This window comes from Cyanistes caeruleus, chromosome 8, assembly GCF_971803275.1.
Source record: "Cyanistes caeruleus chromosome 8, bCyaCae1.hap1.1, whole genome shotgun sequence".
NCBI lineage: Eukaryota > Metazoa > Chordata > Aves > Passeriformes > Paridae > Cyanistes > Cyanistes caeruleus.
The window spans coordinates 35,662,497-35,674,007 of record NC_141708.1 but is presented as its reverse complement, the minus strand read 5'-3'; the positions used below and the strand labels follow the sequence as shown (position 1 = coordinate 35,674,007).

Here is an 11,511-nt window from a genome sequence, read left to right as displayed (position 1 = left end):
TTTACTTGGAGCAGCCAAATTGCTGCAAAAGCCAAAATTTGGCTGCTGCTCTCAAATGGAAGTGGAATCCATTTGAAGGGACCATTTAGAAGGGAGTCACAAATGACCTCAAACATTTCAACCTGTTTCACAGATTTATTTGTTCTGGCAAACGAGATTCCAGTTAGGAATGAACATTTAATGGCTAAGAGTTTAATAATTTTTCTAAATAGCTTCATGGCTGCTTTTCCAGTCTTGGAAATAATGTGTGTGTGTGTGTGTGTGTTAAACAAAGATATTTCTATTATGATAAGTAGGTGTAAATGGAAAGACACTTTTTGTGTGGTATCTAACCATGTGTGAATGAAAAAGAAAGGAAAAAGGCTTCTCCTAGGATTGTTGTTCTGCTGATTCACATCTGCATTAGGACCACAGGGGCAGTTTCCCTGTGGAAATTTCTTTGTTCAGGCAGCCTCTGCTAAATATATTTGTTTTGATAAAACAAGAGCTGGGAAATGAAATTAATTATCTGGTGCCTTCTGGAGAATCAACTGGTTTTGTTTGTTCATGTGGGGGGAGAAGTTCCTTTCCTGGCTTATTTCAGTTATTGTGCACATGATTTGTTTTTTCCTGACAAATTCATGTGAAGCAGCTTTTCCACTCTGCAGCTGAAAACAATCCTGCCAAATGCACAAAGTCAAGAGGAGGCCATGGGATGAGCAAAGCGCTGTCTTTGTGTCCAGAGCAGGATGGAACTGAAGACAGCCCAAGGTTTGTGCAGCAACCTGGAGAATCCTGTGATCAGCTGCTTCCATGGCTGTGCATCCCTAGATAGCAGGAGTGGCACGGAGGGGAAGCAATTTTTAGTTTGGATGCGGTTTTACTGGAGTCCATGCGCTGGTTTGCTCCTCCACAGGATTACCTGGTGCTTTGGCGGAGTCACTGCCACCACTTGAAGGTTCAAATATTTCCTTGTAGAGCTGCTGGTGGGGTTTTTCAGATTACCACAGTGAAAAATGAATTTATTAAGTAGCTGGCCTGTTGGTCTCTAGGGTTTTGGGATGAGTGGCAGTCTGAAGGCAGGGAGAAATTATGATTTATGTCAGCGACGTCTCCAGCGCATCGGTGTCTGGGTACAGAGATTTTGTTCAGAACCTTTTGATTTCTCCAGTGTGTGTCATCACCTGCCAGCAGTTGCTTGGCTTTAATCTGATAGCAGTTGAACTATAAAATAATTTGTGATATTTGCCATCCAGCCGGCTATTGAACGTAGACAGTACAGCTGTTTTAATTTCTTTTTTGTCATTTAATCATTAGAGTATGTTCACATTTAAACTGGCCACAGGCACCATTTCACCAACAAAATACAAAGTTGGGGAAGTGTCTTGAATAAGGAATGTTCCCTTCCCATCCCCTAGCCTAAAGTATGTGTTTCTTAGCTGGATAACCAAGGTTATGTCCAGCCTTGTGCTCTGGCAGAGTGGTGAACCTCAGCAATGCAGAATTCCCTCTCCAGTGGCATTAGCCCAGCTAGGAAAGGCTGTCATTGCATCTGATCAGTGTTGATCAGAAGTCCTCTGTGATGGAACCCATGCCAATACACACCCCATGCAGCCATTTCCACTTTCCTGGTCTGCATACCAGCGGGCTCTTCTTGTTCCAGCCCACTTGGGGTCAGCTGAACATCTCATTGCTGCTCACTGTAAGGCAAAGGTGACTGGCAGGAACAGGAATACAGGGCTTAAATAATTTACAGCTCCATGCATACATTTTAAACCTTTTTAAACTGGAAGAAAAACAACCAAGACAGACTCTTTCCACTCTTGTTAAATCACCCTTTTGCAGCCTTAACTTCTCTGTGGCAGATGGAAGAACATAACCATAAATACGTTTGCAGGAGCCGCTGAAATATTTACGTGGCGAGGCGCTCACACACCCAGGAGCAGCTTCCTTCCAACAAGAAACCCAGCTGAAAGCTGTTTGCCAATGTTCTGTGGAGGCAAAACGCTGGTTTTGCATGCAGAGAAAGCTCCCCATAACAGATGGGAGTATTAACCGTGTTTTAGAAGGAATGGTGTCTGAGGCTGCTGATAGCAGCCCCACAGAGGTAGCACGTTAAGTCCTGTCACCTGACAGATAAGCCTCCAGAATTTGGAATATCTCATCCAGAGCCACTGTGAGCCTCCTGCTTCCCTCGTGCGAGAGATGGAGGTGGATACCCAGCCATTCTGTGTAAAAAGGGATCCTAAGGGCAAAGCTTTGTTAAATGCTATAGGAGAGAAGTAATTAAATAGATGTGCATGACACTGGCAAAAAAAACGTGGCTTCATCTCCTGAGACTGGGGGAGAGGGCTGTGGTTTCACATCTGATAAATTAAATGGTGGGCTTTGGTCCCAAATATCAATTGTGTACCACAAACACCTCAAGCCCTTCCCCTTAACTCATGCTTAAGAAATCTCCAGATGTCTTAAATCAGTTTAGGACCCACCAACTATTTAAATATGCAGGGTTGTCCAGGTGTGTAATGACAGGATGGAAAGTGTCAGGGACGGGCATGAGCAACGTACTGAAAGCAGATTTCCCCTCTTCAGTCTGTCACCAGTGGTGCAAAAATGTAAATTGCACATCCATGGACTAGGAATTTCACAGGGCTTGCAGAAACCTAATGCCTTGCACTGCAAATTAGAGAGTTACAGGGTGGGGGGAGGTAATAGCGTGTATTTAAGGTAAGCCCCGTGTTTATAACCAGCACTGCATCCTGCTTGCCTCTCCCGATGGAAAGAGCTGGCATTGGGATCCTGCTGCCTGGAGGGCTTGGAAAGGGGCGCTGGGGCTGTGGAGCTGCACCTGCAGCAGCCCCGGCTGCCCTCTGTCCATGGGCTGGCTCAGCTCTGCCCAGAGCCACCTCAGCCCGGGTCCTCAGCCCCTGCTGGGCCTGGCAGGAGTCACTGTGCTGGAGAGGGGCTCACGGAGACCGGGGCAGCTGCTCCTCCTCACAGCTCATCCCGCTCTTCCTCGCTGCAAATGCAGGCGCTCCTCTGGCTGTTCATGAAGGGCCGGCAGCCCAGGGTCCAGACGGCGTTGAACACCGTGTCTGCCATGGATTCACAGGCTGTGGAGGAGGATGGGATGGGCAGGTGAGGACAGGGGCACTCCCAGCCCGAGGCCTGCACTCACCTGCTGTCCCCTTGCAGTTGGAAGCGTGGGCTGTCACCTTTTCTCTAAAATCCTAAATCCTGAGGTTCCCTCCTCTTTTCTCCCCAGGGTGGCAGTAATTCCTCTCCCCACCTAAGCCCCTCTTTTCTTGCCTCTTTCAGGCCTTACTGGTTGATGGATCATCTGGGGCTCTGCAAACAGCACTCTTTACCAAACAGATTTCCCAGGAGGCCTCCACACTACTCCTCCTCCTCTAAGTTTTGCCTATAGCCACTATTAACCAACCTTTCTGGGCTTTTTGGGGAGTTATGATGCCACCTGCCAGCCAGCATGAAAAATCCTACAGCAGCTGGAGCAGCTGACTGTCTGACTACTAACCCCTCTTCACCTCAAAAAACAACCCTGAAAGTGCTTGTCAGTAAAAAAACAGGTTAATATTAGGTATTTAGGGTTTATTTACTGGCACTGATTGCTGTATGCATGATGAAGTTGGGAAAGCCTTGCCTTTGGGACTGTTTTCTCCTCTCCAAACACCTCAGAGCTCCTGTTCCCTTGGGAGGCTGCTCACTTGGCAGGCACTGGAGAGGCTGTGGTGGGTCAGTGGGAAAAACAAGGCTTTGGATGCCAGATAAGAGCTGGGATGGCTGTGGAAGAGGACTGTGGCAGGAGCTGCTCAGAGCAGCCCTGGGGACAGGATCTGTAGAGCCCAAGGAGAGGGGAGGATGGCTCAGAGGTTCACTGGTGTTACCTGTGCCTCCTACAGCAGCCAGGACAGGGATGCTGGAGGAATCCACTGCCTGGCAGAGGCAGCCTGGCTCAGCCCAGGAGTGTGGGCTCTGCTCTAACCTTAACTCCTTAGGATCCAGGTTTGCTTTGCTGCTGCAAGCAGAGAGCAAGAAGGAACCATACGAAAAAGTGTCAGGGGAGAATGTGGAGAGAGAAGAAGTTGGCTGTGTGAGGACCTGTTGATAAGGGTGACCATGAAAGATTGGCTGTGCTCAGCCTGCAGCACTTGTGTCTCAGTCCATGTCTTTGATTTCTCTTGCTGGCCTGGGCACTCTTTCCATGCATTTATTTGTGACCAGGTAGGAAGCCATCTGCACTAGTACTGGTGTCATGCAGACTTCCCATGTGTCCTGATCAGGCTGCACCTTTGGAAAACAAATCCATATTTAAGGATACCTTAGAGCAGGGCGTCAGCAGAGGTTACCAAAAAAGCTCTTCTCAGACTTGCAGGCTGAGGAGAGTTAAATTAGGCAAAACCAGGGTGGCACTTGAGCTGCTGCTGCATCACTAGAGCTTTGTCAGCACTTCTGAGCCTGCAGTGGCTCAGCCACCACCCAGCCTGGTGTGTCCCTAGTGCCATCATCATCATCATCATCATCATCATCTCTTATGTGATGGCAGATCCCTGAGAACCCTATCCTTGGCTCTCTGGGTTTTGCTGGCCCCTGGCCACGTACAGGTTTCAGTGTGTGCCTTGCTGGCCCTGGAAGGCTTGTTTGGTATCCTGTGAAGGTGCTTGAACTGTCTGGGAGTGTATCCAAGTTTTAAAGGAATTGCTTTCAGCAACAAAAAACATTGTTTGTGTTTTTTTTTCCCACATTGTAAATGTTTTCTAAATGCAGATAACAACCATAGGTCTCCAGCCTTGGGACAGAAGCATGTGGCAGAGGGGGCAGGTCTCTGCGTTCTCACCCAGCCGTGACAAGTGCAGGGCAGACATGCTGCTCCCTACTGCAGAGTTCTGCTTCCTTTTTGGCAAGGAAGGGGCTCCCTGCCCAAACCCTCTCCTCCAGGCCTCCCTGCCCAGGGCACGTGAGGTGGGCAGCCTACCTTGCACCTTGGAGACGAAGCCCAGGCTGCGCTTGAGGTCGGAGCAGATGGAGTGGAGGCACCAGCGGAACTTGGCGTCGCAGCGGTATTTGTTGGCCCCACAGGTGTCATAACAAATGTCCAGCTGGTTACAGCACTTGGTCATGGCAGGGATGCCCAAGTCTAGCTGGGGAAAGAGAGAAGAAGTGTCCCTTGGCTGCGTCCTGGCCTCAGGCTCACACAGCTGGAACGGGGTCAGGTGCTGCAGAGCCCAGCTGGCTCCTTTTCCAGAAGCTGTTCCTGATAGCTGGGGCAGCAGGAGGGAATGTGTGCTGCTCCCTCAGCATCTAAAGGAGGATGAGGGAGCAGCACAGTGGTGTCAGTGGTGCAGGTTCAGTGCAGGCTACATCACATTCTCTTCTCGCCTCTGTGTGCTGGGAGTTACCGTCTGGTAGAGAGGTGGGAAACAGCCCCTCCGTGGCCATTTTCTGGTTTTCATTTGTCAGACCTCATCAGGGAGCTCCATGGCCTTGCCAACAGTGGCAAAGGCTCCTTTTCTCTTTCCTCTTTCTCCCACAACCTCACAAGGTCCTGCTTTTTTGGCCTAACAAATGTGCCGTAAGTAATTTAGTGCCTTATTTCTCAGGGATGCACTTGAGGCTGAGGACAAACACAGCGTGGGCAGGGGAGTTCTGCTCCCTGTAAGCTTAGCTAATAACCCTGGGGGTGATGGGGAAGAAGGCCTGTCTCCTGGAGAGACTGGACTTGTTAGCTTGTTATAAATGATTCCTCTTTTTGCCCTTCCTCATGTAAAATTTAAGAGATGAATTGTTCCTTCGTTGCACTCGTCATTGCCTTGGGTGCAGAGGAGGCACCACAGAAATGCCCACAAGGTTTGCAATGAAATAGAGTCTCAGGAATTAAACCTAACATGAAAAACTGGCTGCAAAGAGAGGGGTTGTCAGGGCAGGAATCTGCCTAATTGCTGCAGACTCCATGGGCAGCAATAATGCATGAGCTAAATAGGAATCCCTGCTCCGAGAGCCTCCTGGGAAAGCTTTTCCTGGTGATTCCAATATGATTTCATTAATTGCCTCTAAGCTAATGAGCGGGTGCAGTATTAAAGCCTGTGAGTTTAATCCAGTGCTTGTCAGAGGCAAAAAGTGTGGGAAGAGGTGAAGGGGGCAGGTGTGGAGGATGCACTCGGGTGTTGCTGTGTGCACACAGCCTGTTGTCACCGAGCTGCACAGCCCAGCCCAGCCTTTTCCTCAGCCCAGAATGATGAGCTGGTGGTGAGATGAGGGAGCTGCATCCTTTGGGAATGGTGGGTGGGACAGTACATACACTTTCGGGTACCTTGAGCCCCAGAAAATGGGAGCTACAGCCGTTGGGTTCTTGGGGTTTGTAGTGAGGCCGTGGCATGGGAGCCTTCCCTGGGAAAGAAAAGACAGGACAAAGGTTAGGAAAGCTGATCTTCCCGAGGCCAGGTCCAAAAAGCAAGGAGAGATACGCAGCTCCCCTTTGGCATCCCCAAATACTGCTGGTTACATTACAGCAAGTGGGATCTTTCTATCCTCACTCTTGGAGTGTTGGTGTGCTGTGGACCTCCCCCAAACTGTGGCAGACCTTGCATGTCTGATCTTGCTCTGAGCAGGTCTTCTTGGTCCATTTTCTGCCTGTGCTGATGCACCACCACCTTCTGCAAATCATTTATATCCCTTTAATCTCTGCACCTTCCTCAGTCTGCTTCTTAATATGCATAAAGGAGCAAGAAGTCCCTCTGTGAATAATTATTTACCCAATGTAGGAAGAGTCCAGCTCACAGCCAGCTCTAGCAGTACCTTCAGCAGCATTTTAATCTGATTTTTGTAGGAGAGCCTGTTCAGTGCCTGACCACCCCCTGGGGGAAGAACCTTTTCCTGATATCCAGCCTAACCCTGCCCTGACATAACTCCAGCCATTTCCTGGGTCCTGTCCTTGCTCTGGGAAAACATAAACTGTGTGAATGCTCCAACAAAAACACATGTGAGCTGAACTTTCTGAAACCCATCACATCAAGGGTTAAGTTTCTGCTTCCCTGAGCACGGCTAGAGAATTTATACAGACATGAAATGGATCTAATTCAGCCCTTCAAGGCAGGGTTGGGTTCTTTTAAACTCCATTTTCACTTCTTGCTTCTTGTCAGCACCAGGAATTATTTAAGAAGCTTTCCCCATTTTTCTGTTGAGGTACCTAAAATGCCAGTGGTTAATTCAGCCATAAATCTGCTGTGCCCTTGGGAAGGCCTTACAAACAAAAGCCTCAGAGGGACTTATGTAGGAGTGTTCCCAGCACCTCTCAATTAAACTTTGCCAGAGCTGTTTTGCTTAAATGACAGATTTGCTACAAATAAATAACAAACTCAAACCCTGTCCAGCTGCGAGGTGCCACAGGTAATCTTCCCCTTCCAAAAGAGCCTTGTTGGTTTTTTGGAAAGGGATGGGAACTGGGACTCAGAATTCAAATGTTCCTGAGCTGATGCAGGAGGCAGAGGAAAGTTCAAAATCCGCCGTGGGTTTCGCAGGATGGAGTCAAATCCGAGTGACTTGCTTGTGATATTGATTGTGAATTTTGTTCCTGCAGCACACTGACTGGGATAAGATGGCAAGTCTGAGTAGCAGGGAGACTTTTTGGGGATGTGGAGATCATAGAATGGCTTGGGTTGGATGGAACCTTTAAGGTCATCCAGTTATCCAGTCCCCAGCCAAAGATAGCTGCCTTTCCAGATCTTCAATTCCAAAGTCACAGCTATTATAATGTTTTAGAAAGTTGTCCTGAGGGGAAAAAACCCCAACCCTCACATAAGGATTGTGCTGATCCACAAAACATCAAACTGCTTCAGGATAAGCCCTTGTAGGAATCCTGTCCCCTCCCCTCTGCAAAACAGAGCTTTAAAACTTGCAAAGTGCCCCTTTGTACTCTTTCTCATCTAGGTCAAGTCCAAGACACCACAATTAACCTCTCCCCCACATCTTGTGTTCTAGTTAACAGGAAAACAAAAGCAAAACAGGAGTATCAGGCCTTCCTGCCTCTCTGTGAGCATCTACTCAGTGCTCCTGTTATCATTTATTGCTTACCCATCCTTACAGGCAAGAGAAGATAGATTTCACTGCCTTGTTGGCACAGCCCTAGAACTGAAGTTGAGTTTTCCTGATGCATTTTAATGCCCCCAGGCTGTTGTAGCTGTTCCAACAGGCTGGAAAGCAGCCAGCTGGCGATGCAGGAGGTCTTAGGCACTGCAGTGCTGGGACATTGGCAGGGGGAGGTGAGTGTATTTTTGGGGGGATGGATGGTCTCAGGGCTCCTTGCAGTTTTGGGTGGTCCACTGTTGTTTGTGTGCCCCAGGCAGGCAGGCTTTGAGCAGAAGAGGTGCCTGCACACACCCAGCCTTGCATGCCCTGTTGGAGAGCTGGCTTTGAAGGCTTTTCTCACAGCCTGGAGGTGCCCCCCTCATCTTAAACACTTCAGGACCAAATGCTGAGCAAAGCACTGAAGTCTTGCCTGGCCAGGAGGAAGCTACAAGGGCTCCACTCCCAGCTCAGGCTGTTTGTTTCCCCTGAGCTGCCCAGTGAGACTTTGTAAGCAGGATGGTATTTTTGCCAGTAAATGCTAGTGTAACCCTAACGTCCTGATTTAAGGGAGTAATCCATCAAGTTGGTTGTTTTCAGACCTCAGTAGCTGCTGAAAAATCAGGAGAGTCTTACAGCTGGAACAGCCAAATGCCATGTGCTCAGCTGAAGATGGATGTGGCAATCACAGGTGAGTCCTGACCTTTACTGTGGCAAAATAAGCTATTATTGATATCTCTTGGCTGGAATAGAAATAAGTAAGAAGGAATCATTTTTGCTTCATGCCTGGGGGGGGGGGAAAAAAGGGCAATCAGGTCCTGATTCAGCACAAAGATGGTTTGTGTTCATCCTTCAGAGCAAGCACTGGCTCCCACTGGTTTGGGACCATCCCAGTGGTTTGCAATGTCTGTGCCAGAGATTAGCAAGGACAAACGGTCCTGGAGAGGTCCAGCAAGACCCCTGGAGCACGTGGGCAGCATTTCAGCAGGTTCCCCCTTCAGGCAGTGATTAATGAGCTATTCAGCAGAGGATGAGAACCGGGCTAAGGATGTGCTTGTTTTCCTTTCTAGGTAAAACGCTGTTCCAGTAAGATGCAGGCTGCTCCTGGGGTGTGAGCAGGGATTTGTGCTTCTCTCTGGAGGTGCTTTTCACGAGGACAGGCAGGGAGAGCCCTCTGGATGTGTCCAAAAGCAGTGACTTCTGCACAGTCTGGTGGGTCCTGAGGCTCCCTGAAGCCAGCTCTGAGTATCAGCATTACCTCAGGCACCCTGCAGTCCCAGCCACGTTTTTCCCACTGCCAGAGCTTTCAGTCTCAACGTTAAGGAGGGCAAGTCCCTTTCTGCTCTGAATTTGGAGCTGGAAGTATTTCCAGGCTCATCAGAGAAGAGGTTTCATGGCTGCCAGAGCTCCAGGAGTGTTTGGACAACATTTCCAGGCACAGGTGCTCTTGGGGTGTCCTGCACAGGGCCAGGAGTTGGACTCAGTGATCCTGATAGGTCCTTTCCAACTCAGCCTGTTCTACGATTCTGTGATATTATTTATGAAACAAAACAAAAATCTCAGCAACTTTCAGACTGATTTTAACCTCCTTAGGGCCCCTCTGCCCCTGGCAGGGAGCTGAGGTCCCAGCCCTGCAGCATCTCTTTGTCCTGGTTGTTTCCAGGGGTACCCTGGTGACGGCCCTGTCACCCCACGGCTCCGTGCACCCATTTGGTTCATCCTGCCCCCGGGCCAAACGGAACTATTGCTTTTTGGTGAATCCCTCGGAAGCCCGAAGCAGGCAGGAGCTGCCCGGAGCACTGAAGGCTGCTCCCGGTGACGTGTGGTTTGTCCCCGTTATCTCTCCTCCGCGCCGGCCAGCTCACCACTGCTCAGCAAGGACACTCCGAAGGTTGCTGAGATTAGTGCTGCCTCCCCTCCCTGTCCTCTCCCAGGCTCCGGGGAGCTGGACAGCCCTTCCAGGAAAACCTGCATCCTTCCCTGCCCTGTCTGTGCTCGCAGCGCCTGCCAGAGCGGCGGCAGGGGGGGCCAGGAGGGAAGGAGAGGGGGGCCAGCAGCAGAGAGGGTCACTTACCATACCGACATCGGTACTGACAGACGCCGTTCTTCCCCCCAAGCAGCTCCAGGAAGGAGTCGAAGTAGCTGTTCACCGTCTCAAAGCCGCCGCGGATGGTGTCGATGCCCCAGTCGGAGTAGGACGGCTCCGGTGCCGGCTCCTGCAGGCCGGGGCTGTCGGCTCTCTCCTCACGGGTGCCGCGGCCCCAGCGCAGGGTGAGGCACAGGAGCGCTGCCTGCAGCAGCAGCCGCATGCCGCAGTGCCGAGCCCCGGGCAGCAGAGCTGAGCTCCGCACAGCCGCTGCCTGCCCTCTGCCTGGACTTTAAACGCTGAGCCGGCCTGAGCTCACCGCAGCCGGGGGGCAAAGTGCAGCGCCGAGATGCGGAGCGGCTTCAGCTCCCGGAGCTGGGAGTTTGCACAATCCCGCCGGGCCAGGCCCCTGAGCAGCTCCCGGGAGTGGGGTCTGTGCCCCGGGGCTCCGCACGGACCGCCTCGCTCCCTCCCCAGCCTGCCGGCAGATGAAGAGTGTCTGTCCAAAATTTCTGCTGCTGGGGCAGGCTGAGGGGCGCCCCTTGCCTTCTCCTCAGGCCTCCTGGCTACCTGAGGGGCGGGATGAGACCTTCACCCGGCCTAGCTGCTGGGGGGATCGCTCCTAGCAAACCCACGGAGCCTCGGAGGGGTTGATCCAGCAGCTTGGAGTAGTTTGGGGTTACAAACACTGCATTCAGGGCTATTCCAGGATCAGTGTGGTGGGTGAGCGCTTGCCTTTGATGTGCACTGGGGGCTGATGTGATGTGGCTGGTTGCTACAGCTCCTGTGAGATGTAAATTAAACGTGTATAGCACAGGTGAGCGGGAGGAAAGGCTGGCGCTGAAACCCGAGCCAGGGAATGGGTTGTGGGGCAGGTCCTGGTTCTGGAGTGGGACCAGGCCTGCCAGGACCCAGGGGCTGCTCAGCTGGTGGAGGGCTCAGAGTTGCTCATTAAAAAGAAAGCAACCAAATGAACACCAACAGCAAAAGACAAAGCAAACGACTCACAAGGAATGGAGAAGGGAAATGGTGTAGGAGGGCTCTGGCTGCTGTTAGAAAGCTTTTCAGATGTGCCCCAGCACAGCACGGCCTCTCAGGAGGAGCTGGGCTGCAGGCATTTCAGATCTGTGCCAAACACAGATGCAAATTCTGGCATTTTATTGTTTTGCAGGAGATTCTGCTGCGTTGCTGCTTCTGAAGGGCCAGAGCTCCATGGCACTGCCTGTGGCCCTGGGTGATGAGCTCCAGACATGGGATAAGGAGGAGGAACCGCAGCCAAGGCTTGGGTTCTTAGATGGGTAAGTCAGAGAAGAGGGGAAGGGAGCAAACAAGCTGGTTAGCCCCTCTCCTGTGAAATGGTGTGGGGC

The 11,511-nt window shown here is 51.0% G+C and overlaps 1 protein-coding gene and 1 long non-coding RNA gene across 4 annotated transcripts; one reads left to right on the top strand and one right to left on the bottom strand.

Moving 5' to 3' along the window:
* Positions 1-115: 115 nt before the first annotated feature.
* PLA2G12B (phospholipase A2 group XIIB) lies at positions 116-10,932 on the bottom strand. 3 transcript variants are annotated; one of them, XM_023930080.2, is made up of 4 exons: positions 10,133-10,932; positions 6,308-6,384; positions 4,973-5,138; positions 116-3,092 (listed from the first exon to the last, which is right to left on the bottom strand). In XM_023930080.2, the coding sequence occupies exons 1-4, from the start codon at positions 10,365-10,367 to the stop codon at positions 2,974-2,976; spliced, it is 597 nt and encodes a 198-aa protein (XP_023785848.1). In that variant the 5' UTR covers positions 10,368-10,932; the 3' UTR covers positions 116-2,973. The 3 variants fall into 3 exon arrangements, with proteins under 3 accessions (XP_023785848.1, XP_023785847.1, XP_023785849.1); XM_023930079.2 differs by having other exon boundaries at positions 6,296-6,384; positions 10,133-10,787; XM_023930081.2 differs by lacking the exon at positions 116-3,092 and adding an exon at positions 4,196-4,287 and having other exon boundaries at positions 6,296-6,384; positions 10,133-10,641.
* LOC147652002 (uncharacterized) lies at positions 8,167-9,270 on the top strand. Its single transcript, XR_015289905.1, has 3 exons — positions 8,167-8,255; positions 8,659-8,749; positions 9,129-9,270. It is a non-coding gene; the product is annotated as an uncharacterized LOC147652002 (long non-coding RNA).
* Positions 10,933-11,511: the final 579 nt, after the last annotated feature.

Excerpts from the sequence above, each read along its gene's own strand:
- PLA2G12B (XM_023930079.2), bottom strand. The coding sequence starts at position 10,367 with ATGCGGCTGCTGCTGCAGGCAGCGCTCCTGTGCCTCACCCTGCGCTGG. Across the intron at positions 5,139-6,295 it reads GGCTCAAGGTACCCGAAAGT|CTAGACTTGGGCATCCCTGC; the intron begins GTATGTACTGTC and ends CTCTTTCCCCAG. Across the intron at positions 3,093-4,972 it reads CTTCGTCTCCAAGGTGCAAG|CCTGTGAATCCATGGCAGAC; the intron begins GTAGGCTGCCCA and ends CCTCCTCCACAG.